The sequence below is a fragment of the Pectinophora gossypiella genome, chromosome 5, assembly GCF_024362695.1.
Source record: "Pectinophora gossypiella chromosome 5, ilPecGoss1.1, whole genome shotgun sequence".
NCBI classification, from domain to species: domain Eukaryota; kingdom Metazoa; phylum Arthropoda; class Insecta; order Lepidoptera; family Gelechiidae; genus Pectinophora; species Pectinophora gossypiella.
In genome coordinates, this window is record NC_065408.1 from 3420281 (window position 1) to 3448268 (window position 27988).

Below are 27988 nucleotides of genomic sequence, written 5' to 3' on the forward strand. Positions count from 1 at the left end.
CTTGTTAATCCGTTTTATCTGTAATGTAGAAATACATTGTATTTCGTTAAATATTTCTCCATTGACCGGAAGTTCTAAGTACTTCGACATGTTTCGTGAAACCCCGTTGTTTTGTATCGTGAAAATGCAATGGCCGCCATCTTCGAGTCTTGTGAATGTTTTGGTCGTAGTTTCGGACTTTGAGGCCTATTTCATATGTGCTATGCAATTATTTAATAGAAATCGTTTCGCTACGTCCCAGGTGTTGTTAATTTGATTGTGAACAGGTTAGTACGGATTTCCTTAACTATTTTCTGGAAAAGTGTTTACATCTGGATTTCGTAGTGCCCAACTTTTGTGATGTTGTCATTTTCGGTTTATACATAGTATTTTTTCATATCCTAGCGTTACTTGCCCGTGAAATAAGCAAAGTTAAGTCATTATTACTTTCTTATAGTGTTATAAATATACAAACCTCATTTTCGTATGTACTTATATTTCTCATCCCTTTGTTACTAAGCGGGTTAGGCTGCCTCATTCTTAACTTATACCTAATTATTTCATGGAAAAAATCATTTATCCCAGTTATATTTCTCATTATAGGTTAGTGTTTACTTTTTTGATGTTTATTCGAGAGACATTTCAGTTTCCGTGCCACAATAATGGCGGCAGTAGATTAACCTATCCACTTATTTTTTCCATTTATATCGGTTTTGTAGCGTTTGTAATGCATTGTTTTGCTTTTATTCTTTATATTTTCTCGTAGGAATCGAAATAAAAGTGACTTACGGCTATTTTGTGGAACAATGACCTCGACTGTCATATCCTATTTATGGACTAAAAATATTATACCAAGAATATTATGATGCTCATCGCGTGTATTTGTGAGAATTATGAAGATATATGGGTAAAAAGTCAATTTTCGATTGCAGTCACATGAAATAAGTTTGGAGGCCCAGGGCACTCCAAGGCGTCATCTCGGGCTTGACCCAAGATGATAATATTTACAGCATGTCAGCCACATCAGAATACGAACCAGCGGCCCGGCAAGTAAGTACAATATGTTACTCTACCTCCAGACATAGACAGACCATCATCCTAGCATAACCTTTCATTCCTAACATTGCCATCATTGTGTCATTATTTACAGGACTGTATACCATTTTGTGGTTCTAATAGGTTTTTCTGGTACTTATATTATGTTTCACTGCTGTGCTACTTAAGAAAACTCATTTACCCACTTCTATATACTGCTATTTGTAATATAGAATTTATAATACCTTGTACTGTACCTACCTATGTAGTCTTAAGTAAAATTGAAGTGATCTTCAACACAACACAACAATTTTGTCTTTTTGTCTCATCATATTCATCTTCATGTTGCTGTAGATTAGTCTTATTAAAAGATTAATTACACAGATCTCAAAGTAGATGACTGCATATTATAGTTTTGCTATTGTAATTAATAAAGAGTTTCAAACAGATTTGTATTTATTGAATACCTGTTTAAATTATTATTTATTTAGTGTTTTGCAGATAATTTGGTGAGTAGTTGATTGTGATTTTTTTATGTAACATTATTGAGTTATTATTATCATGACTTTGTGTTAAACGGGGACATTTGATATGATTGTCACTCAGCTACTTGGGTTGTTCACAGTGCAATATATGTTGATTGTATGATAATAAATTCAGTGGATGAGGGCATTGGCTGCTCTGTTGGTTTATAAAACATGTATTTACGAAAAAATCTAGAATTTACTGTGCCTGTAAGCAGTACCTCTTATGTATAATAATTGTCAGTGACTTTTTTTTCAGTTAAATCACTACTGTTTACCCTTGCACATCAATTTATTACATGAATAATATTATGTTCAAGTTCTTAACATAAATAATACCTACTACTGTTATACAGGAATATATTAACTATCTGTTAACTTGCAATTAAGAACAACATCTTAAGGGATTTTATTTTGTTGTTTCAGGATTACGGGCCGGCCACCTCCAGTGAAAATATTTATGAACATGTATTGGATCATAAATTAACAGAGACTACTATGAGTGTACCAAGTGTACGAACCCCTGTGCTTAGGGCGACGCCTCTCTCCCCTACCGAGGGGGATCCTGAACCTGATTCCACAAATCCTGAAAGCATTATCCAATCTATTCATAACAAAGCAGATAAAGCAGTAGAATATCATATTAGTGATAAGAAGTGTGACACCGTGATCCCTATAGACTCTCTTTCTGGAATGGTGCATATTGAGGAGGCTACTATGGACAATGTGGCTCGAATAGCCTATCCCATTGTGCAAGAAGCTGATGATTCAAGTGATGGCAACTATGTAGAAAATGCTACAACTCTTATCCAAGCACCATTGAACACTACAATTGTTCAGAATGTCACTAAGCTGCCACAAAATTTCACAATTAATGTTGATGCTGCTGTTGGCAACATCACTACAATACAAAACTTATCCCAAGATGTGTCAGGCGGCCAGACTCTCTGGCTGCCTACCATTCTCGCAACCAGTGCTACAACTACAGATAACAAAATTGAAGATGACAGAACACCAGCAGGCGTATCACAGATCATAATTACCAGCGAAAGTTACGTGAGTGACGCAAATCCACTGGGTAGAAGAGCAAACCTCGTAACAGAGACAAATTACGTCAATCGACCGAAGACTTCTAAAGTGCAGATTTTAAGTAACATACCTCTCCCTAAGAACGCTAATTATGCACAGCCATACCTGACCAATGCTAAAGAGCTACCCTCACCAGTGTATGGCACACAGAATCATGTTTACAAATTAAGCACAAATGTAGTTCCACAGAAGCACATGAACAGCTCTGTGTTATGCACGAAGCCACCGAAAAGCCAGTCGCTGATCGGATGCTCAAATATTTCGCCAACAGTGGTTAACAACAGTCCAATAAAGAACGTATCATACAGTAATACATTTACGAAAACCACAAATTTAAATAAGACGCTAAGTAAAGTAAATAACGGTGCTAATCTGAACGCAATGGTCGCGGCGTCGTCAGGTAACACGCAATGCCATATACTGTCCCGCGTCGTGTCTGGACCTAACAAGATGTCAGTACACTCGGGGAGAAAATCTGTCAATGCATTTAAAAGCTCGAAAAGTTCGAACCAAGTGTCCAGTCAGAAGAATCAGTCGAGAGCCATTAAAATAATTCAACAGACTGGGTCGGCGCACAAATCCGAAGGGAAATCTTGGCCTGTCGCCGGTGTCGCTACATACAAAAGTCAACAGCCAATTTACGGTGTTGTGGACTCGAACACTTCGAAAATCATACAAAAAGTGGGCAGTCCTCCGCATAAGCCGCAGCAAACTATGCCTATTTCAAAGTTTCCCGCCAAAGGCGAGCGACTGGTGCTACAGTCGCCGTGTGGGCCTGTATTAATTTCCACCGCTCCTATATCCACTAGTTTGCCGAAAGGGCCGCATTACGTGCAGTCGGGATCGACTCCTAACTTAAGATATGTCCAAACATATGGAACCACAGAGCAGCTTAGTTCAACATCACAAGTATCAGCTAATCAGCAACTAACTGCACAGATCTTGCAGTCTTTATCACAACCTAAGTTGATGTTCCAGGCGAGCCCAAATACTATCAATCACACATTACCACCTCAGCAACCCACAATCATTGAGGAGTTGGAAGTCAAACCCGTCAATCAGAAAAGGATAGTTTTGTAAGTATATATCGAATTGGTTTTGTTTGTAATGTATTACTACTTATTTTGGTACTAATATTATATTCATTTTATTTCAGTGGCGATAAAACGACCCTGTTAACGGCAGACGATATAATCGGTATGGAGGAGAGGCCTAATCTTTCAGAGGAATTAAGGAGATACACTTTCCAGGCCTTAGCGTTCGTCATGCTGGATCATACTTACGCATTGCCTGGGCAGAAACAGCCTGCTCCTGTGACGCCGCCCACGTCGGTAGCCACTGGGCCGCCGGCTATAATGTCGCCGACGCAAATAACCTCACCGATGAGTCCAGTCAAAAGAACGTCTCCAGTAATAACGTCTACAGCGAGCTACGAGCTGCCTATGACCGTCCCGACCAGCGTGGCCGGGACTCCCGTGCCGGTCACGTCTCTACAGATGGGAGCTCTCACTTACAAGCCACAGCCGCCGCCGATTCCAGATGATGACGCAGCTTCAGTGATATCTTCGCTGGACGGCGACAGGAGACAAGCTGCTAGAGGCGGCAGTGACACCGAGACTGCGCCCGAAGGGGAGGAAGAAGGGAAAACGCGATGCATTTGCGACTTTACTCATGACGACGGTTATATGATATGCTGCGATCGGTGCGGCGAGTGGCAACACGTAGACTGCATGGGCATCGACAGACTGAACATACCAGACGCGTACATGTGTGAACTGTGCCAACCGCGGTCCATCGACCGACGTCACGCTCGTGCCATTCAGTTACGAAAGAGAGAAGAGCTGAGTGCTTTAGGAGCATCAGATTCAGATTCCTCTGAAAGTGGAAGATTACCAGGACAAAGAAGGAAGCGGTTATTGACTGTGACAACGTACACAGATACTAGTGGTTCTTCAGTAACTACATACAATTCTGCCATGCCCGTATTGCCACCGGCGCCACAACCGTCACTGCCGCTACCCAAACGAGGTCCGAAGCGACCTAAGAAAGCGGAGGTTGTTCGAAAAGGTACTAAGAGAAAGCTTGCAGAGAAAAGGGTGAAACGAAAGAAGGAAATGATGATGAACAGAAGCAAATACAATTCGAGTCTCACCAATCAGTCGCATTGGCAGGACTCTTATGAACAGGCGATGACGAACCACTACAGCCCAGAGCTGCGAGCCAAGATAATGAAGTACAGCAGCAAGCTGGGCAACACGCCCAACATGGCGTCCGCCATCACCGCGCATTTATGTACCACGGTGCCGCACGCCGGGGGCAAGATACTTATTGCGACGAAAGATTTAAAAGAAAACACTCCTGTCATTGAACTGAGAGGGAAATATATGCTTTCAAACCAGCACCGGCCACAATTACAGAATTCAGCGCGAGCGGGGAGCCAGAAGCCCGGTCCGTTTGTGTTCTTTTATCGACTACCAAAAGATAATACACAGATTTGTATCGACACAAGGACATATGGTAATGAGGCGAGGTTTGTACGAAGGTCATGCAAACCTAACGCAGAGCTTCAACACTGTATAGTCAAAGGCGCTTTACACGTTTATTTCGTAACTATCGGTGTAATACAATCGAATACTGAGATCACAGTTGGACATGATAGCAATGGCGCTAAGCAGCCATGTGCTTGCGGGAATCCTAAACATTGCAAGGTGAATGGTCTTACGTCACTTATAACAAGAAAGAGCGTAGATTACCCTCCGCGAGAGAAGAGAAGTAGGAATCGTTGCTCGAGTTCATCGTCGCCGGCGTCTCCACCGCCTGCGCCTGTCACGCCTATAAAAGAGCAACCCATACCAGTACCTGTAATAAAATCAGAAAAGAAATCTCCCATCAAACATGAGATTACACCCATGTCTCCCGTAAAGAGTGCCGTCGTGGCGCTCACCTTCGAGGAGCCAATGAAAGCTATAATAACCGAAATCAAGTCAGAAATAAATTTGATAGCGAAAGAGGAGATGAAACCGGAAATAGATGAGCCAGATTTTGTGAAGGCTGAGCCAGTCCCACCGCCACCGCCGCCGGCGCTGCCCGCGCCCCCTGTCGAAGAAAAGATTGAGCCGAAAGTGGAACCTGTCAAAATTGAGCCTGTTGAAACTCCGGAAGAAATACCTCCTCCAGAAGAAAAAGTTAAAAACGAGGAGAAAGATGTTAAAGTTGAGGAGCCGGTCTTCTCTGATGATGAAAAACATGAGAAAGTTGAGCCGATCGAGGAGAAGAAGCCGAAAGAAAAAGTAGAAGAGCCGAAAGTGGAGGATGAGAGGCCGGCGACGAGAGAGTACGTCGCCAAGTCGGCCTGCCACGACCGCTCCGCGCGGACCAGCCGACAGGCGATAGTCAACCAGGACTCCTTGGATGACAAAACTGACGATTCCCAAGATAAACTTCCAACTAATACAAAGGAGAAGAAGAAAATGGTAAGAGTTTATTTCATAAGATTCTATGCAAATGCTTATTTAGAAGTTAGGACTGTTCTAACATTTTCTCGAACATTCCAGACACGAGAGGAGCGCAAAATGGAAGCGATTATGAAGGCGTTCGAGCGAATGGAGAAGGCTGAACAGCGGAAACAAGAGGTTAAGGAAAGGCAAAAGCGGAGAGAATCGGACCCTCACCCACACGCAGCAGACAAAGATGATGATGACGATCACTGCACGTCGAAAAAGAGGAAAAAGTAAGTCGACAAATATTACAGTAGCTATTTCTTTGAGTTCCGTTAATACCGCGGTGTGCAATTTAAATTAGCCCCTAAATAGGTCCAGTGGTTTAGGCGCGAAAAGGTAACATAAGAAGTTAGTTCCTTTTTTATAATGTATCCATACCACATACGGGACAGAAATTAAAAAATATTGCTCATTTTTTGTAAACTATATAAAAATTCTAGAATAGTCCCATACGACGTTACCGCAAGCATTAATTAAGTTATTAATTATATAAACCGGTTTCTTATTGGACTATAGAACTAAAATGGCATGTCCTTAGAACTATTAACACAATAATTGTAGGCAACATTTTATCTCGCTTTTACAAAATGGTCTTCTCTTCTTCTAATTCTATCCTCTGTTGGGATGAAGAGCTTGAGTGACAGAATATTTACCAATATCATACAAGCCTTTTTTCTTTGAAGCTCAAAGTCACTTAGCTGCCTTCTTATATGATGACAGCGTATTATTAGGTATTGTTTATTTTGTGATCTCTTACAGACGCAAGGGCCGCGCGCGCACGACGTCTCAATCCAACCGGCGGCGGCTGAACTCTGCCGACAGCGACATGGTGACGTCAGGAGACGAGGCCCCGCCCCCGCGCACCCCTGCCAGGCGAAACAGCTCGCTGCAACCCCCGCCTGAGGAGGACCACCGACCCGATAACAGGGTCTCTGAGGTACGTGCTTGTATATTACACTAGTTTGATCCAACCAGCGGTAGCTGAACTCTGCCAATAGCGATATGGTGACGTCAGGGGATAATCCCGAACCCCTCCCCCAGTTATTATAAAATTATAAAGTTAGTGATTATTAAGAAGATATGAATGCATGGCATTAACTGTCTGAGAACTGATATTTGGCAGCTAAATTACCCAATTATATAACAATATTTTATGTTTATTTATTTTTTAAAGAACGGCCCTGTGCCGAAGTTTTTCTTCCAGCTTCTTTTCCCCGGCTATACAGGTTGTGAGAAGCTGCAGTAGTTTTAGGCGGATGAGACGTTTGTTATGTAAAAATTGACGATTCAAAGTGTAACTATGTTACCTACTGAATAAAGATATTTTTACATAGTAGGGTCTCTGGGGTGTTGTGGATATTGCTGTGCAACAGAGGTTTCTTGTATCTTTTGATTTATTAATGAATTTGATACGTAGGACGTATTCTTAGATCTAGTCTCAGTAGACCTGTTTCTTCATTTGCTGACAAGTTTCGCAATACAGTATCGGACAGTTTAATAGAAACAGGCTTAAAGTCGCTGAAACTTGGCGTCTACGTTACTGATGATATTATTATGTACTTCTATTCTGTGCAACTGTTTCTTAACCAATATAGAAAAATAAACATGCCATTATCTTTACAGGACCTCGGCCTCAGCTCTGCGTGTTTACTAGTCGAAGCGGCTGTCGGCTCTGTCGAGTCTGCGTTCAAACTGCCCAAAACGAAAAAGACGATCGCTACGGAATGGATAGGCCGGTCCCCAGAGCGCACGCCATCGCCTTACAGATCACCATACAGACCGTCTCTTGTATCTGCTCCATCGTTGGAGAGCCTTGTAAGAGTAGCTTCGACGATGATCGGCGACCTCAGCGGGCACGACATGGAAGACGACATGACCCAGGCCTCGCCGCCTAGGACGCCCGGCCGCGACCGGAGTAGACCGCCGAAAAAGGCAAAAAGGATCACCAGAAACACGCCCCCTGCAGAGGTCGCTGAAGTAGTCACCCCAGTTATACCACAACACAGCGCCAAGAAACGGTGGCTCAGGCAAGCTATCAGCGAGGAAAGCGACTCTCCCACTGCTGGTGTGTATCAATTATAATATTTAACATAAAACATTATAAAGCCTAAGGAATTATGTGCTATGTTGAAATGTAGACGCGTTTGTTTCAGAATCTCCGCCCAACGAAATGGTAACGCCTTTGAAGAAGAGGAGATTAGCACGGGAATCTTTATCCTGTGAACAGAATACTATTGTGCCTGTAAGTTACTAAAATTTGAGCATCGATCTATTTATTTTTTTGATTTTAATTATTATTTTTTTATGTTACTAATCTGATTGTATTTTGTATAGTGTAATGACGATACTTCGCCCGTTTTAACGTCTGAAGATTCTCCGGTCAAAGACGACGGGCTAACGGGCAACCGGCAATACAAAGTGAGGAATATCATGGACAGTATTTACGGCAGAGACCGGACGCGGTCCGACAGCGGGCAGGGCTCCGACGACCAGTGTAACATCGACCACGACGTCCTCAACGTCAACATCAAAGGTCCTCACGACAGCGAGCACATTAGAAGGATAATAGGAGTGCCCACGCCCGAAGATGAGATGCCGCCAGAACTGCCCAAACCGGAGGATTTTAAAACCAACAACAACAATCTCGAGGACGAGACGGGCTACAACAAAGTGGTCCCGATGGAGATAGACAACACGACGATACCGCAGCCCAAGATCGAGTCCAACGAGAATAGCAACAGCGAAATGAAAGGCATCGAGAGCCCGAACGAGAAGCTGAACAGCTGCCAGTCCGCCGACACAAGCGGGAACTCGTCGCCGCAACGCGACGAGATGGACGACATACAGAAGAAAATACACTCGTTTCACACGGAAAACATACTAATACTCAAGAGCAGAAATAAGAAGCCTCCAAAAGAAAAGCGGAAGAAAGTGAACTTGAATTTCGATCTCAATATGGTGGATGACCAAATCAGTATTCAGTTGCGGACGGACGACACGAACAGTGGGTGTTCGGAGGTGAACGGGGAGGGGGGCGAGGACGGGGTGGAAGATAGCAAGTTGCTGGTGGCGCCGGAGAATATTCCGCTGCCACCTGTGGAGTCGATCCCGCTGCCGGCGCCCGAGAATATCCCGCTGCCGGAGGAGCCGAGCCCCATGCCGCTGCTGCCGCCGCCCGAGGCCATCCCGCTGCCGCAGGAGCCCCCGGCGCCGCCCGAGCGCGCCGACGACAAGCCCTTCACGCTGGAGCGGCCCTCCGTGCTGGACACCTCCACCGTGCCCTTCTCGTCGCGCTTCAGCTCCACCGGCCTCTTCTCCGGCATATTCAGCAACATGTCGCAATCCTTCACCATCGACACCTCCATCAACGAGAACGTGCCCAACATGTCGATAATAAAGAGTGCGATAGACAGGACTACAAGTTTAGAGAATAGTTTGTTCGATAAGGACAGTATTACGCCAGCGGACGAACTGAAAAGTGTTCAAGAGATTTTGACTAGGGTGAACAATATGGACTCTAATAACAGTGTGTTGCTGTCGGGGGTGTTGAAGAGTTCTAACAAGAGCTTGCTGCCGACGGCGCCTGCAGTCGCGGCGGCGGGCAGCAAGCCCTACGGCGCGCGGACCAACGACCCGCGGCTGCACCCGCCGCCCGCAGAGAAGCCCAAACCCGTCAGAAGGAAGGTAAGCTGTCTGCGACGTGACTCCTATAATGCTTTTTTCTTTGCTAATTTATAAAACTATGGTTGCCTGTCACATTTTATGTAAACATGTTTTCGTTTCGTTATTCGGGTCAAGGCTTAGATTAGATATGAAATTAACCCAAAAATAGATATCTTTTCGTTTACATGTAATAATTGAATTCAAACCAATACAGTTACCCACTTCTTACGAAACTAGAGATGGTTCAAGAAGTTTTAATGTTTTTGTAATTAATTACATTCTCCGACACCAAATTTGTTTAAGCATTTGATGCATTAGTTTCATACTTAGAATTGATAATTTTCTTAAACCTGATCTTGAATTGAGGAAGTTTGGCAACAATATGTGGGAACTAAATAGCACGAGAGAGAATCTAGTGGAAGATTAATCTACCAAAGTAATCTAAAGTAACAGATTATTTCATAGTGTAAAATATCAACTCAAAACAATCACTTCATTTATCAATTGCCAATTACTCATATTCCTGAATTAATTGTTCACACAAACCATTTGAATTACGAATATAATGCTGTATTGTAATTTTATTGAATATGACTTTTATATATTTTAGGAATTCTTCGACTGCTTTCGAAGAATTTTAAATATTTTTACTATAGATAAAATAGATATGCCTATTTTTTAAAATAGGCATTTGAAATTCTTCAAAGTGTCTTCCTACAATATAAACATAAATTAAATTTCCCTTTATTACTAGTGTAAATAACTAACCGCGATAAAATCCAGGATGTTTTAAAGAAAGGCCAGGTTACGAGTACTTTAAATCCTGCAAGCATGAAGACAATGATAGTGGAAGAAGCGAAAGTGGTGTCAGGATCGTAGTTAGCCTGTATCCCGTTGGGGTAGGCATCTATCACGTTGTCTAATAGAAAGCTCGGTGAGGCGTGGGTACTTATTTCATCTTGCGTTGGATGTACGATAAGCTGCCAAAGTCCAATCAGTTTCTTGCAAAGTAATAAATTCACTGGCACTTAAGCCCTCCTGGTTACATGTCGTTTCTACAATAGACCAAAAACACCTACAAAACATAAATTTTATAATTATGACAAGTAATGGTTCATAATTTTACCATTGTTTACAAATAATTCGCTGGGCTCAGTGACTGAACTTTTGCTATTTGATTGTGCCTCTTAACTACCCCAATTGGGATGTAGTCATGAGTTTATGTTGTTGTTTTTGTAGGCATCTCTGCCTAGGCGTGTGTATGCATGTGAAATTATCTATTATTTAGTGAATTTCAACACTTTCAGGGACCCCACGTCTACGGCGATGTAACAATAGCAAGTTTCAAAATATTATGACTGAATAGTGGTCTGTATCCCTGAACAAATCGTGCATGCACAAACTTAATTTTCTCTTGACTTTAGGTTCGCGTTTGGCGACAATCCCACCTACTCTAGAAAATATTATTCTTTATGTAACTTTTGACATTAACCGTGAACTCTAGAAGTTCCTACTTACCTTCGATCTTACATTCGAAACTTATTTACAGCTCTCTATAACGGAGTACCGGAAGCGCCACAAGGGGCCAGCGCAAGCGGACGAGGCGTCGCAACCACCGCACGAGGCCTCGGAGGTGGGCCCCGAGTGGTCCTCGGAGTCGTCGGGCGCCGGCTCCCTGTCCCCGCAGCGCCTCGACGCCGCCGCCGCCGCCGCCGTCGACGACCTCGAACAACGCCTACACAGGGAACTATCCGCCTCGCACACGCCCAAAGGTGAGCCAGGTGGGTTACGACGTTTCACTAACTTAATAATATGCATGTTTCGGTGTAAATTGAATAGGCTACCCTTAATAATAGCTTGATTAGAATTACAAAACAGAAACAGTAAATAAATAAATGTACTGTCCTCTTTTTGTGACATCTTTCACACTGTATTTGTAATAAAGAAATCGAATATAATCTAGTGTGAGAAAGTTTTGATTGCAGTCGTTCTAATCAAGATATTTTAACTGTGTATAAGATTAAGTTTAAAAGCTCGGCGAAATTACGGCCTTTTTGTATAATTACAGGTACATAATTTCGTAAGTTATATGATTTATTAGGATAGGATACGTTATAAAGGGATGATGAGACAAGTAAAGTATGATGCGTGGATAAACCGAGTAAATAGATCTTAAATTCTACACTGTTATTCAAAAGCGCTCCTAATGAGGGACTTTCCAGCTACGTTCTGTAATTACGTAAATTATGGTGTTACAATCAGGGAACAAGTTAGTAGATTCATTACTCAGAGAAGCATAAACCCATAATATAAAGATGATCATATCTGGAAAGTTTTTGATTTGATTTGGTATTTGCCTAACAGAGCGTCATGTATGTGTAGGCTGTTTTTTGTTTATCTAAATGTTCCCTCGTGTGGAGTCTGAGATCAGTGACCTCATCAACCCTAGTGTCAGGTTATTGAGCCGCAAAGGTCCCTGACATGGCTCATGTACTTAGTAGCTGAAACCTACTGCTTAACGTGCCGGCCGAATCGGAATCATCTTCTTTTCGGACAATCAGATCATTACATCCTGTAATGTTCTGTCCTGACCAAACCACGGACGGTCTCACATAGTGATTTCTTGTTAAACCGGGAATCGTACCCAGGACTTCCGAAAAACATAAGTTCCCCCATACGCAGTCTCATTAAAACATAAAAGTGAATACTCCCCAGTCGCCACTATATTTGATTAGGGAATTAGAATGTTGCGAGGCAATTGTATCAATTAATGTACGACGCTCCATTGCGCAGCGGACTGCACGAGGAGCGAGGTACACTCGATTAATTCTGTAAACTACTTAAAGTAATCCCTTTATAACGTTTAGACTGTTTCTAGGATGGGAGCGAAAAAAAACATAGATAATTACAATACAAAGCCAAAATAAGAAACCTTAGGGTGTAATACATAATTTCTTAATTTCATTATTTCTTTTTCAGCTGAGACTGACCTCAAGATCGTGTCAATGTGACAGTTCTTATATAAAAACAGGGACTTGAGCATGATCTAGAGGGCAGTCTCAGCGGAGATTAGTTTATTAATACCACCCTTAGTCTTCACTTCGTGTAGCCATAGAATAAAGAAAATACTGCGTATGGAACGGTGACTCTCCGCCCCCCACCAATTGCGGGCGTCGACCTCCCCTCTGGGTCTTACTTTAGTCTAACATGGCCGTAAGCCGCTAAGGAGTAAGGGGGAGCGCGCGAGAGTTATCTGTCTCGCTCGCACTTACGCGGTAAATGAAAATTCAAAAATATCTTCAGAAGGTAACATAGTTACACTTTGAATCTTCAATTTTTACATAACGAACGTCTCATCCGCCTAAAACTACTGCAGATTCTCATAACCTGTATAGCCGGGGAAAAGAAGCTGCAAGAAAAACCTCGGCACAGGGCCCTAGACGTTCTTTAGAATAATAAGTAAACATAAAATATTGTTATACGATTGAGTAATTTAGCTGCCTACTATCAGTTCTCAGATAGTTAATCCTATGGATTTATATAAAGCGGGCGTAAGGATAAAAAAGTGTATGGAGTGTTCAGGGTCTGTAGCGTCACACAAAAATCTATCTTCTAACCATATTATTTCCTGCATATAGGCAAAAAACTCTCGGCTTGCCATAGCAACGCCTCTCAGAGGCTACAAAACATCACAACGAGTGGAAATCTGTTGTTCGTGCCCTAAAAGCTGAAGAACCTTGAAGAAGATAGAATGCAGGATAAACGATGCATAAAAGCATTGGAGGACAGAATTGAAACACTGGAACGGAAAATTAGGGCTTCGGGACTTGAAGTTCGAAATGTACCTAGGTTAACTATTGATGCTAAGATACCGGAAACTAAGCTAGAGATGTGTGAATTGGTTAAATCTATGGCCAAAACAGTTGATATTAATGTTCAACAAGCGGACATCAAGGATATATATCGAATCAACTCCAACAAGGAAGCCACTAAGCCTATAATAGTGGAATTTAGTTCTGTCTTAATGAAAGAAAAGCTGTCGACAGCAATCAAAAACTTCAATAAGGAAAGGCCAAAGGGTGAAAAACTGAATACGAGCCATCTTAAGATCCCTGGCCCGCCGAAACCCGTGTTTGTATCAGAATTTCTTACACTAAATGCACAAAGGCTTTTTTACCTGGCCCGTGAATTTGCAAGAGAACACCAATACACATACTGCTGGACATCCAGGGGCCTGATTTACCTACGTAAAGCAGACGGCCACCCCCTTATTCGTATCACCTCGGAAACAGATCTCCATGAATTGAAGAACCCGAAATGACTATGCTATTTCACCTATAACTATTTTTTTGTATTCCGTATACTAATTACTTTTTACTTGATACGGTATATACATAACTCTCTTAATTTAAACACTCATACATACCTAACTATCATAAAAAAATACCCTTACATACACCTACTTCAATCACACATCCACCTTCCGCGAAAACAATCATCTTTACAAAATACTCATACTCGTACATACACATACTTACAACCACACAGCCACTCACCTCACCCAAACATTATACCTTACACTGTAAAAATATTCAGCCTACTACACTTCAGTATCCGACGCCCTTGCACATTTACTGGTCCTATTATTTTATTTACAAATAGAATTCGATACCATAAATATAGTTAATACCGAACTAGACAGTATCTCGGTGGCTACATCTGCCACCTGCATGATTGAGGACTGTTCACAATTTTCTAGGGTTCATAATAATTCTCTTAAGGTGCTAAATCAAAACATTAGAAGCATAGTTGGTAACTTTGATAGCTTGCTCACACTTATCGCTAGAAGTAATACAACATGGGACCTGATAGTATGTACAGAATGCAGGCTTCTTGCTGGTCCCCCAATCCCACTGCTCCCTAGCTACAACTCTGCTGCCACTACCCAACACGAAACCCAAAACGAGGGAGTGGTAGTTTACTATCGTGGCGATCACAATGTCTCAGTGGCTGAGCCGGCTCTCCATGATGCCAATTGCTTGGTACTAATATTTAATAGGGAAACCGTTTTTATAGCTATTTATCGTCCACCCGCTAATCGTAACACCGACAGATTCTTGGAATCCCTGGATAATCTATTGACTACTTTTTCGGAGCTTCCTATAAAAATATAATTATAACAGGCGATATTAACATTAATATCACAGATACAAATAAAGAGAAGCGCTCCTCCGAATACTTAACTATGCTCGCTTTCCATGGTATGTTGCCTGCTCATACACTAGCTACAAGAAAAGACTTCTCCTGCCTAGACCATTTTATTTTAAAAACTAAAAGTCCAGCCCATTGTTTTGTTGCGCATACGTCAATTACGGACCATGACACAGTCCTATTATTCCTGTACAATTCTGCACCTGTTAGTGATGCCGTACAAAATGTTAAAACAATTAAACAACTTAATTACGATCGAATTGAGCTTAGCCTCCTAGAAACTGACTTCAACATAATTTACAGTATGCAAGATGCTAATCTAGCTACAAACTACTTTATTAATACTCTCAATCATATCATCTCTGAAAATACCATTTTAAAAGTCATCCCTAACCGGAAAAGAATAAGGAAAACATGGATGACGCCAGGCCTTCTTAGATGTCTTAAAAATCGAGATAATTTACACCTCAAACTAAAACGGTCGCCTAATGATGAAATTTTACAAAAAACCTATAAAAGGTATAGAAACTACTGCACTTTGTTACTCAGAAACGCCAAAATTAATCACGACAAACAAAAACTTAAAGATGCGCGTAGAGATAGTAAGAAGACATGGGACGTTATTAAAGATATATCACACATCAAGAAAATAAAGGCACCCTCAAAAGACCTCTTATCAAGCGCAGACCCCGAGTGTTCAATAAATAACGTTAACGAGTTCTTTGTAAACATAGGTAAGACCTTAGCTGAAAAAATAATAACTAACGGTAAGGTTCCGTCTCGACCTTCTAATCCTACATCTCGTTGTAACAATTTTGTTTTGCTAGGAACTGACGAGGCTGAGATCGAAACTTTAATATATAATCTTAAAGGTGACTGCGCAGTGGGTTCCGACAATATATCTGGCTCGTTTCTCAAAAAATATGTTCATATATTGACTCCTCCCATTACATATTTATGCAACTTAGCCCTCAGCTCCGGTACATTTCCAGACGCTTTTAAGATCGCACTTATACACCCAATACATAAGGGCGGAGACAGAGTTTGTGTAAACAATTACAGGCCAATATCGATCTTGCCCACACTGTCTAAGCTACTAGAAAGAATAATCAACAATAGACTTATAAAATACCTTGAATCAAACAAAATTCTATCCACCTCACAATATGGCTTCCGTTCTGGAATATCTACAAGTAATGCAGTGCTGGACTTAACAAATGAAATAGTTACTAAACTAGATGAGAAACAAAAAGTAGTAGGCATTTTCCTTGACCTAGTCAAAGCCTTCGACACGATCTCTGTCACCACCCTTATCGCGAAATTGGAACGTTATGGAATAAGAGGTCAACAACTTTGCCTCTTCGAAAGCTATCTTTCGGGTAGACGCCAGTGTGTCAAAATTGGTAGTATGATAAGCGCGGAACTTCCAATCTCCTATGGGGTGCCCCAGGGCAGCATCATTGGACCGACTCTCTTCCTGGTCTATATTAATGACCTCTGCCAACTTCATCTTGAAAACGGTCACATCTTCACCTACGCAGACGACACTGCTTTAATATTCCATGGTGCTACTTGGGAAGTGGCTTTTAATCACGCTCAAACAGGTTTCAATATCGTGACAGAATGGTTGTCTGCTAACCTCCTAACCCTTAATACTGATAAGACCAAGTACCTCACTTTTTCTCTCACGAAGATGGGCCAGCCACTACCTAGTGCTCATACTATTGTAGCCCATGGATGTGGATCTCCATCTACTCCGTCCGTCCCACATTCCGGCTGTCCAGCACTTAGTAGTACGAACTCCATCAGATACCTGGGGATTCAAGTTGACCGTTTCCTGAGTTTTGATGATCACGTCATGAGTCTTTCATCTAGACTCCGTAAACTTATTTACATATTCAAAACACTTCGGTACGTGGCGGATGAGGCGGTACTCAGACTTGTTTATCAGGCTCTTGGGGAGTCTCTTGTCTCATACTGCATAATTGCCTGGGGTGGTTCTTGCAAAACTACCATCTTAAAACTCGAACGCACACAAAGAGCAATTCTAAAGGTGGGATGGAAACTACCGTTTTGGTTCCCTACCGCTGAATTATATAAAAAATGTAACGTGCTTACGGTACGTCAGTTATTTATTTTGAACTTAATTTTAAATACCCACACTTCGACTCCCTACGACCCAGCTAAAATCACCGATAAACGCCGTATGCATACCGTCTGTCCCTCAGTGTACTTTAGAACTAGTCTGGCTCAAAGGTCTTACTGTTTTCTTGGAGGGTATGTATACAATAATGTCAATAAATTACTGAATATATATCCACTCTGTAAGAACGAATGCAAAGCAGTTGTTAGGAAATGGCTTCTTGGACTTGACTATGAGGACACTGAAAATATTATTGTCACCCTGAAGTAGACTAGCTACTACACTTCATCATAATCACACTGGAATATAGATGTCAGGCACACACACACACACACACACACACACACACACACACGCGCACACACCACTCATGCATACACATCTCTGTTCTAGTAAGTTCATAATTATTATCAGTAATTATAACTTGATCCCAAGACTCAAGTCGTAGGGCTAGACTGAGACAGATAAAGTATATACAGACAAACACACACACACACACACACGCACACGCACACGCGCACGCGCACGCACACACACACACACACACACACACACACACACACACACACACACACACACACACGAGCATACCGTACTGGTTAGTTAATCTTAATTATTATTTTTTTTTATTTTTTTTTCTGCTATTCTGTTTTTAGTTCTTATCCTTTTTTTTTTTTTAATGTATTATTTCTCTTTTGAGTTGTTATGTAACATGTGTAACATACTACGTGCTATAATGCCCTTAATTAATTAGTATAGCACTTTACATAGTTCAGAGGGGGGGAGCCTGGTGAACTGTAATACGGGTTTCGAGCCCAGTACAGACTCCAGCTCTCTCAAAGGTATTCTTTCAAAACATTTTGTACCCATTAGTTATTAACTGATCCTTTGTAGAGAGAGAAATAAATAAATAAATAAATACTCAAAAGTCCATAGCCATCGAAATTATAAATCTTTCATAAGCACGTCGCAAAGATATCCTTTCACTTCAACAGTAGTATATAAACAAGCCCAAGTTTCCTATCACTGCACTTCGAGAGGAAATGTCAACATACACGGCTGTAAACGCCAACATTGTTATCAATTGATAAAACTAAGCGGCGCCGCGTTTCCGCCCGACTACAAAGCCAATGTTAGTTATTCACGACACTTTGTAGAAAACTTTCAATAATTTAGTATAATAATAATGATATAAAGTTATAAGACCGAATGTCAACTATTCTGGAAATCTCTACCGCAAGAGGTTTATAATACGAATCCTATTAGATTAAAACAAATGCGACTAAATCCAATTGAGATCGTATTAGATTATCATAGGATTTGTATAAGAATTGGGTAGTTTCCTAGGCAAAAGATAAAATTCTGATTTTACTAACTAAAGACAGATCTAAAGGTGACAAAAAAGTTTTCTTTTTCTATTTAACTTTTATGAATTTCAATTCTCACGTTTTTCTATGACGTCACAGGTTGATTTTTCATACAAATTCCATAGTAATTTCGCGTTTTGACGTTTATTAAAAAGTAACTGATTTGACTATATGGAACCTACCCTATTATTATTACTTAATCTATAGCAAATATACCATCTTCTTATCGTGTCAATGGCAAACTAAATAGTATCGGCCCAAAACTTAGAGTCAGCGGACTGTTAGCAAAAAAAAACGTAATAGACTGCAGTCACTTTATTCGCCCCCTTGGAAATATCACAAAAAATCCTTTTTGATCCCTAGTTTGGTTAGGACATTCCAGGCTGATCACCTGATTGTCCGAAAGTAAGATGAGCCGTGACTCGGAAGGTACGTTAAGCCGTTGGTCCCGGTTACTTACTGATGTAAGTCGTTACATGAGCCATGTCAGGGCGGCTCAATAGCCCTGACACCAGGTTTGATGAGGTTGGTAATCCACCTCTCAACCCACACGAGAGAAGAAGACATCTCTATCTACCCCTCTCGGGAACTAGGCGTGATGCTGTTATGTTTAAAAAATGTGAACATTATAACCATTTTAATATCAGTTTGGAATAACCAGTGTTATATGAGAGGTTTCGCAATCAATGTTTAAAATAGAAAGTGAACTATATAATAGTTTATCGGACAAATAAACAGTGCACGCGCTGTGCCCACGAGGGACTTGCTGCATAACTCATGTTATATAACTGTAACCCGGCTACCCGACTAAACTAGTGGCACGCTTTAGCGTTGATTTGGCATAATAAAGTGTACTTCGGTTCTGCAGCGATTAGACCTCCGGATTCCCCGGACCACAATCCGAAAAAATGGATGGCGCTGTCCATCTACATGCGTGATAATTACCTATTTTTACTCATTGCTCGGGTACATAATTGTTAAAAAATATGTCAGAGGCATATAGAAAAACTTCCCTCCGAGGCACGGATCATCTTAATCGTATTTTTTTAGTTGGCTTGAAGGTCCTATCTAAAACTAAATAAAGGTGATTCCTATTCTTAAAATCAAAACTCTAATATCTGTTTTGAAACAAATGCTCCACCCATATTAGAAAACTAACACTTAAGTAATTAATACATATTGCATTCTTATTCTCCACCAACCCGCAGTGGAGCAGCGTGGTGGAGTATGCTCCATACCCCCTCCGGTTGATGAGGTTGCTGTGCCCAGCAGTGTGATGTAAATAGGCTGTTTATGTATGTCTGTGTGCATTCTTATTAACGAAAACTATAAAAGGTATTAAAATATTTAACGTGCCCGAGCATGGAATCGACTTATTTTCTCAGACATTCAGGTGATTCAAGCTGGTAAAGTCCTTACCAAACAAAGGACGGTCTCACAAAGTGATTTCGTCAGTGACCCCACGGGTTAAGCCGTTGGTCCTGGCGGTTAGCCGTAAAAACACCTCCACCATGGGTATGCTCCATACCCCCTCCGGTTGATTGAGCAGAGGCTTGTGCCCAGCAGTGGGACGTATATAGGCTATTTATGTTATGTGTAAAATATTTAAACACCAATTAATAAAGTAATCGCCGTATTTAGGCAATTACAAGAATGTGGCGCAATAAAGCGCTGCTTCAAGCGTAATTATATTATCAATAATGCTCACGAGCGGCACGTCCTTGAAACAGGCCGTACTGCGTTGTAACTTGTAACACATTGGAATATTAATTATTCATAGAAATGTTTTTTGTTCTAACATACGCTGTTAACACATTTGTTCATACGATACAAGCTTGATTACATACAATTATAAATAAATAGCATATAATGGTGCTGAATCCACATGGGGTAACTTAGAATTAAAAACTCTCTATAACCGAACTGAACGCCTCAACAGAACTAGGGAGTTAAAAAGGCCACAACGAACCAATTCATTCTAAAGAAGCAATAATGCTATTTGACATTTGCATTGCGCACTTATGCATGCGCAAATTTCAAATTGCAATATTGCTTTTTTAACCGAATTGTGAATAAAATATCCTCTAGATTGCAAAACAATATTGATATTATTATAACACCTGCTACCCTCAATAGGCTTAGTATAGTGGTGACGAGTTAAACCTAAGTCGCCTTGTTACAAAACGAATACATAGGATATTGGTGCTAATTCCTGTATACACCATCTAATTAAGTTATACCTGTCATTTTCTTATCCGCCGAAAAGGAAAGGGACGGATAATCGACAGGCATAAAATTTATGGAACACACGTCAATTTTAGGCACAAATCTAAAACAACCTTTTAAAAATTTTACATTGGGCATGAACCCGACAGAATTAAGTTGACAGCACACGTCTAACGGTTTGCATACCAGCGAGATAATTTTGTTGGGTTAGGTTAGGTTATCGGCTAATGTAAAATTTTTGGACGGTTTTAGATTTTTGCCTAAAATTGACGTGTGTTCCATAAATTGTATGCCTGTCCAATGGCAAAGGGACGGGTAATGACCCGTCCCTTTCCTTTTCGGCGGATAAGAAAATGACAGGTATAACTTAAAATAAAATTAGATGGTGTGTACAGGAATTACCACCAATATCTTTAGTCTTCGTTTTCTGACAAGGCGGTAATAGTCGCAAAGAAAAAACATGTTATCAAGATAATAACTACGGTTTTTTTTAAATAATAACAGTCGGTTCGCCGCAAAAATATTGTTTATAACACCCCCTCAAATGGGCATTACTAAGGTCACCAGTGGAATTTAAATAGTCTGTATAAAGTAGTTGTTGTCAAGAGGTGACTGGCTTAGAAGGAAAATAGCCTGTATACACAATAATTATGTAGTTAAAGCTGTTAAGTGTATACAAAGTAACTGGCACAATAAGGAGCAAACATAAATAGCCTTCTAACTTGCTTGTATATAATATTTATACAGTTAAAGCCGCAACTTATAACTTAAATAGCCTGTAAAGCGGCGAAAAATGGGCTTATAACTCAAACAGCCTGTATAATTAAAGCCGCAAAGATACACAGTAACAGGCTTTATAACTGGGGGTGTTGCGCAGGCGTGTTCGACGCGCAGCCGACGGCGTCTGAGCGGCAGCGCGAGAAGCTAAGCTCGCGCCTGCGCAGAGAATTCGGGCTCGCGCTCCCTGACGACGAGGAAGCGCGCCCGCCCGCTGACGCCGCCGGTATGTAGAGAGCTGCTACGACTTCTTGCTGAGACAATGGTCATAGTTATAGCCAGGATCAGGATTTACTCCCTACGCCGTGGCTAGGGGCTGGCAACAAGGCATCAAAATTTGAGGGGCGCAACCGACTAAGCATTTTTCTCAAGAAAAAATCTTTTTTAGTTATATTTTTGTTTAATCTTTTAATGGCGCAATTTTAGGATTTCGCCCTAAACGCCAATGACCCTTAGCTACAGCGCAGTTTCTTCTATACCCTGTCATTTAATTCGATGCAAATTTATTGTGATTTGTCAATTATTTCCATTAAAATAAGTGGACTTCTTTCGTGCCGTATTGTTTTGTAATAAGAATGTAAATCTCCATTATGCATGGAATTAGGAGACTGGCGGTAGAAGGGAGATGGGAAAGTCATCGCCGTTGACATTGGTTCTTGCTATTTGTAATGATAACGCCTAATGCATTCGCGAATATATTCGGTAAAACTGGTCAATTTCACCTCCCACCCAATCTGCAGGGTCTGCATGATGCACGCGCGGCGCGAATTATATCGAGGGCTTCGATCAATAAACGCAGCGTATGCTATCTACGTAGATAGACATCGAACGGCTGTTGGTCGAAGCCCTTGATATAATTCGCGCGTGCCGCGAAGGCTGGTGTGGGTAAGGTGAAACAAAAAAACTCTTTCACACGGTTGTATAAACTAATAGTCGCTACTAACTGGTAAAGGGCGCCAAATCGCTTGTTTCTCTACGTTCTTACTTCCGTAGAATTGAACCATAATGATTTTATTTGAGTCATAGTTATAAACTGTTCAACATTGGTGCTAATTCCTGTACACACCTAATTTTAAGTTATACCTGTCATTTTCCTATCCGCCCAAAAGGAACGACGAAATATCCGTCCCTTTCCTTTTCGGCGGATAAAAAAATGACAGGTATAACTTAAAATAAAATTAGGAGGTGTCTGCAGGAATCGGGGGCATTTTGTGTATAATTAAAGAAAGTCGGTATTGTTGTGCAGTTCAAACGTAAGTAAAAACGCTGAGAAATCAATATCGCTTGATTATAGTATTATGATTTACATACACCACTGTACTTGAGGTAGCTTGGGCTTGGTATAAGAAAACCAGTAGGCTCTGCACAACAACTGCGGCTGTTTGGCCGTTGGGTTTCTTCGGCCGGCGAAGTCTGCGGCGGGGAGACATTTCTGGGGCGTGGCCCCTCTAATGTTGGCGCTCTCGCCGCCCGCGAAGACGGGCGGGGCACGGGGGTGGGCCTCGGCGGGCGAGACTCGCCCCTCCGTGTGCCCAGTGTCAGTCCGGTGGTGCCGCCGGCGAGTCAGCCCACCAGGTGAGACCCTGTTGAGGGAGGCCCGGTGAGCGACTCCAGCCAGGCGGCACTAGACTCCCGCCAGGCGACATTGGACAACCGCGCCGCGCGCTGCGCGAATTATATAGAAGCCTTTGACCAATAACCGTTTGACTTCCATCTACGTAGATAGCATTCGTATCGTTTATTGGTCGAAGCGCTCGATATAATTCCCGCGCGGCGCGGCTATCACACTGGTATGCTCAAAAGTGACAGCTAACATTTCAAGGTTTTTAGTAACACTAATATTTGCGTTGTTAAAAAATAAATTACCCACGACCAATGTTTTTTATATTTACTTTGCAAGAAAATTTTGAACTTTTAATAAAAGATTTACTTACAGTTTTAAAACTGGTGGTTTTTATTTATGTGACAAGTAATAATAATTAAATACATTAGTCACTTAATTTTCAATAATAAAATTTACGTCCTTAGAATGTTGCAGATATCAATTTAATGGTAACACAGTGGTAACACTTACGTCATCAAAGGGCTATCAATGGCAGCTTGTCATAGGATTGAGCATACCTGGTCTTCTTATACCATGAGATAGGCTATGGATAATTGTGGTATTCAATTGCCGATTTCTCAATAGTCAGATAGTTTAGAATAGAGTTTTCCTGCTGTTCCATTGACATAATTAATTAACCGTTTATAGAAAAATCTGCCCTCAAACTAGCGGCACGCTATGACAGACGTTTTGACACGTTACAATAGTAAAGTAAAATGACGATTTATTTATTGAAAATCAAATCCGAACAATCTTAAGTTTTTAGGTTTAGAACTAGTATTGCAATTTGCAAGTTTCGATAAATTTTGTGACTCCTCATCATTGACAATAAATAAAGTACAGTTATTGGCTCCATAGTTAATAATTCATCTAAGAAAGCAATATTGCTATTTGACATTTGTTTACGCACTTACTTTTATATGCGCAAATGTCAAATTACAATATTGCTTTCTAAGATGAATTGCTTCGATGTGGCCTTTTTAATCTACCAGGGCAAACGTCAAAACTACCATGATAGCGCGCCGCTAATTCAAGAAAAGGCAGCCCAGTAGTGGGAACATTCAGGCCGTTTCACCGAGCATTTTTGTTTTGTTTTTTGTTGTGTTTATTGTGATTAACTAACGTGTACGTTTGTTTGTCCCACAGAGGGCGGGGGTGCGGCGAAGCGTTGCGACAGGTAGAGGCGGGCCTCCGTCTAAATAAAGACGTATTTTTGTAAATCTCACGGCGCCGCGCCGGCGTCGCCTGTAATATAATAATTAATATAACTTTTATATCAACTCGCGTAGGAGCGCGCTCGCGCAAAATTGTATATTTCCGTTTCACTTCTACGTTTAATTTTTCACGGTTTTCTGCAAGTACAAATTGTTTTTATTTCCCTCTGTACATAATGTATATAGGAGAGTTTTAAGATAAGGTAGGGAACCTACTCGGTACGTATGTATGTATAATGGTATAAAAGATTTTTTATATATGTACAATGTTTATGTATCTTATTGATATGTTTTATTTATTATCGATGTATTGATAGTGGCGTCTAGGAACGATGGCTAGGGTTTTGTACGCATAATGTTTAAGTAAATTATAGTTGTTTTTATTATTTGTTTTACATTTTGTAGCGTATATAGGGGGTCTGCTGACTCGTCCTAGGTATCTAGGTCTCTTGTTAGTGTTAGACGTTTGAACTATAAGAATTTAGAGATGTGTCGATACAGATTCGCATTAGCCATTTTAGAGGTTAAATCTGTGTTATGATTTAAGTGAGCGCATGTTGTTTATGCAGTGTTGTCTTTGGTCCACATGACGAGCCGGTTGGCAGCTGGGTTGAGTACGGGCGGCTCGCGGCTCGGTACACACACGCACACACACATACACACACACACACACACACACACACGAGAGTACATACATAAACACACTATTTATATTCGCTGCATAACTGCAACAATAGCAGCGGGCGCTGCGTTGGCATCGATCCAAATATCACCATATTATTTGGATCCGCCGCGCAGTGCCGAGCCGCGAGCCGACACCGACATATACTTACAAACACCGAATTAGTGTTAATATTAATTTCCTTAAAGTTACTCTGTCTGGGATGTTCGTCTGTATATCGATTTCGTCCATAACAACAGAGTTGATCTCAACGACCGATGTTTCTAAATTTTGGTCTAATCTGTAACGCAGTGGCGCACCCGCGTTGTATATTGTCATCGAGCGAATATAATTATTATTTGAATTTTTCTCTCTCTATTTAAGAGCTGCGCTCTTGTCGGTGGAGTAATCGCCTCTATTTGAATTGTTATTCTACTTAAATAAATTACTAGTGTTGCTCGCAAACGATATTTGATTGATAGTCTATCAAGTATAATGATGGGACAAAATCTCCTTTACTGTTGAATTATTAAAAAAATGTAACATTGAAAAAAACATTATTAGTAATATACTACACTAATAAAATAGCCAATAATATCAATAGTGTTACTAAAAACCTTGTGATTGTTTGCAAACATACAATAATCAATAGTACGGATGTTTTTGGTTGCAAGTCTTCGATCATATACCTGTGTGATCATTTAATGATCGAAGTTGCTAGAAGTATCGGATTTTGAGCAACACCAAAAACTAATTTCTGCGTATCTTGTGGAGGTCGCAGTGATTTTTTTTAAAACCTTTTCAGTATTTTAAGTCGGTCGTTTGAAGCGCTCAACAGCATTCTGATGCATCGAATCAGTGTCTTCTCTAATCGTGTACATAGTCGCCCAAAACCCAGTGATTGACTAGTAAAGTAACGTACTTGCAAAATATTCTGTTCGTTATAGTCTATATGATATAGTTTATAATCACCAAGTAAGCGGAGCTCTAATCCTTGGTGATAGAGTAGAATCAGGAACTGGGGGGTTAAAATGGCCACATGGAAGCAATTCATCTAAGAAAGCAATATTTCAATTTGACATTTGCAAACAACTGTCAAATAGCAATATTAAGCAATATTCTTAGATGAATTGCTTCGATGTGGCCATTTTAACCCCCCAGTTATGTTGTGGTAGAGACCCATAGTGTAGTGATCTTCTTTGTGTTCAATTGTTGCAATATCAATGTCCTTTGTTAAAGATTGTTTTTCACAAAAGCCTTAATCGATAAAATAGACAAACCCAGTGTCAACTCCATCCCAAATGTTGCTCAAAGTTGATGTATTTGATGTCTGCAGAGTAAATTTGTAGATGGATTGTAGCGAAATTTTCAGTGAGGATGTATGTCCTTAGTCTTATGTACAGGCTTTTATGTATAGCTAAATATTGTGCCGCCTGTGTAACTTACATCGAGAGGTGTCCGGCTGAGCCGCGAAGTCTCATTTATTATTACGTATTTTGTAAGGAATCATTAAAATGATGATATCGGACTAGGGAGCGCCCGCAGTCTCGCAGAGCCATACGCACCGTACTTGCTGGTGATTAACCACTGAAACTGATTGCTAGTTCTGTAACTATAGTAGTTAATGCATTGCTAGAATGTACCAAGATGTAGTAGACATAGATCATTCACAGTTTGAAACACAGTAGTGCTATTTTTAAGTAACATGTACACAACTTGGAGTGTTGATTTCTTAAAGATTTTTTTATATTTATTATTTGCTCACAACATGTAGACGGCCTGTGTATGTGCAGTTCCCCTGGTTAGTCGCCACGGATGTTTTATCCATAAAATCAATACCTAGCTACTTATTGAATTGCAATTTAATGTTTTATGCATAATCATAGTAAAAACTTAGATGTTAGTCAACGTGTTGCAATAATTTTTGCCTAAAGGCAGTGAATAGGAAATAGATAATTACACACAGAATGGTTTTAACTGCTTCTATTTTATTCATAATTTTTTATTATATTTTTGTATTGTAAAAAGAGTTTTTTATAATAAATCAATTAGATTAATGATGAAGTCGAAGAACGCCAGTCTCGAGTGATAACGTCATTTGTCTAAGATGAAATTGACATGTAAATATTTTGATCTGGTTGTTTCATAGAATACTTGCTTGTCGTCTGGGTGTTAAAGTGTGTTTTGCTGTGACCGTAAGCAGTTCGTACACTCGGCCACCGCTTTTCAAATTAGAATTCTTATTCAGTCGATGTATTGTATTGGATATATCGTAACGATTATGGTTTATTGTCACGTGTCTATCGTCGGGGTCACTGCCGCCGGGTGTAATTCAGACTTAACTGCAACCGGCTGTAGTACAGAGTTTTTTTGGCAGCGGCGACGTGAGTAGATACAATGCGAGAATCCAATACTCAGCAGTATATTATGCCTTGACGTTTCACTCGTACACCGCCTACAATGTTGCGTTTCAAGTGTTACAGGGCGACCTCAGTAAAATAGGTTATATATTACAGATATATAGAGCAATTACAATAGCGTAGCGCAGTTGGTCGCGGCATAATGCGTTTAACTTTACATGTTTCTGTAGCATATTAGAGAAATCTTTGTGATAAATCTTCTTAATAATATCATTCGGTAGAAAAGCGATGTGTGTATATATTATAATTAATTAATAAGTAAAGGCTATATTTTGTTATGGTGAACTTAAGCGGCCACCTGTTTGCCATATGATCCTAGTTTGGTAACTTCCTCTTGTGATTGCACCCACCTTCGTCTGTCCCCTCCCAATTTGGTTTGTAAGGTATTTCGATGTAACAATGGAATATTTTGCAATATTATATAATTTTTTATCGCTAAGTGGATCATAAAATAGAGCTGTATATTATCCAGATGTTAAATATTATTATTTCTTTCTTAATGTTTGAACTAAGCATGTAAAATTTAAAATAATAATATAGAATAAAAGATGTTATGATAATTAATTACATAAAATC

The 27988-nt window shown here is 40.6% G+C and overlaps 1 protein-coding gene across 4 annotated transcripts; it reads left to right on the forward strand.

The window, feature by feature from the left end:
• Positions 1 to 125: 125 nt before the first annotated feature.
• On the forward strand, positions 126 to 27986 carry LOC126366573 (uncharacterized). Of its 4 annotated transcripts, none has more exons than XM_050009715.1 (12): positions 126 to 266; positions 912 to 1029; positions 1965 to 3703; positions 3784 to 6100; positions 6182 to 6357; positions 6887 to 7064; positions 7751 to 8192; positions 8266 to 8369; positions 8462 to 9811; positions 11340 to 11571; positions 21615 to 21740; positions 24264 to 27986. In XM_050009715.1, exons 2-12 carry the CDS (start codon positions 991 to 993, stop codon positions 24296 to 24298), a joined length of 6738 nt encoding a protein of 2245 aa, XP_049865672.1. In that variant the 5' UTR covers positions 126 to 266; positions 912 to 990; the 3' UTR covers positions 24299 to 27986. The 4 variants fall into 4 exon arrangements, with proteins under 4 accessions (XP_049865672.1, XP_049865673.1, XP_049865674.1 ...); XM_050009716.1 differs by having other exon boundaries at positions 11340 to 11562; XM_050009717.1 differs by lacking the exon at positions 21615 to 21740.
• The last annotated feature ends 2 nt before the right edge of the window (positions 27987 to 27988 follow it).

Excerpts from the sequence above, each read along its gene's own strand:
- LOC126366573 (XM_050009715.1), top strand. The coding sequence starts at position 991 with ATGTCAGCCACATCAGAATACGAACCAGCGGCCCGGCAA. Across the intron at positions 6,101-6,181 it reads CAAAGGAGAAGAAGAAAATG|ACACGAGAGGAGCGCAAAAT; the intron begins GTAAGAGTTTAT and ends CGAACATTCCAG. Across the intron at positions 8,370-8,461 it reads AACAGAATACTATTGTGCCT|TGTAATGACGATACTTCGCC; the intron begins GTAAGTTACTAA and ends TATTTTGTATAG.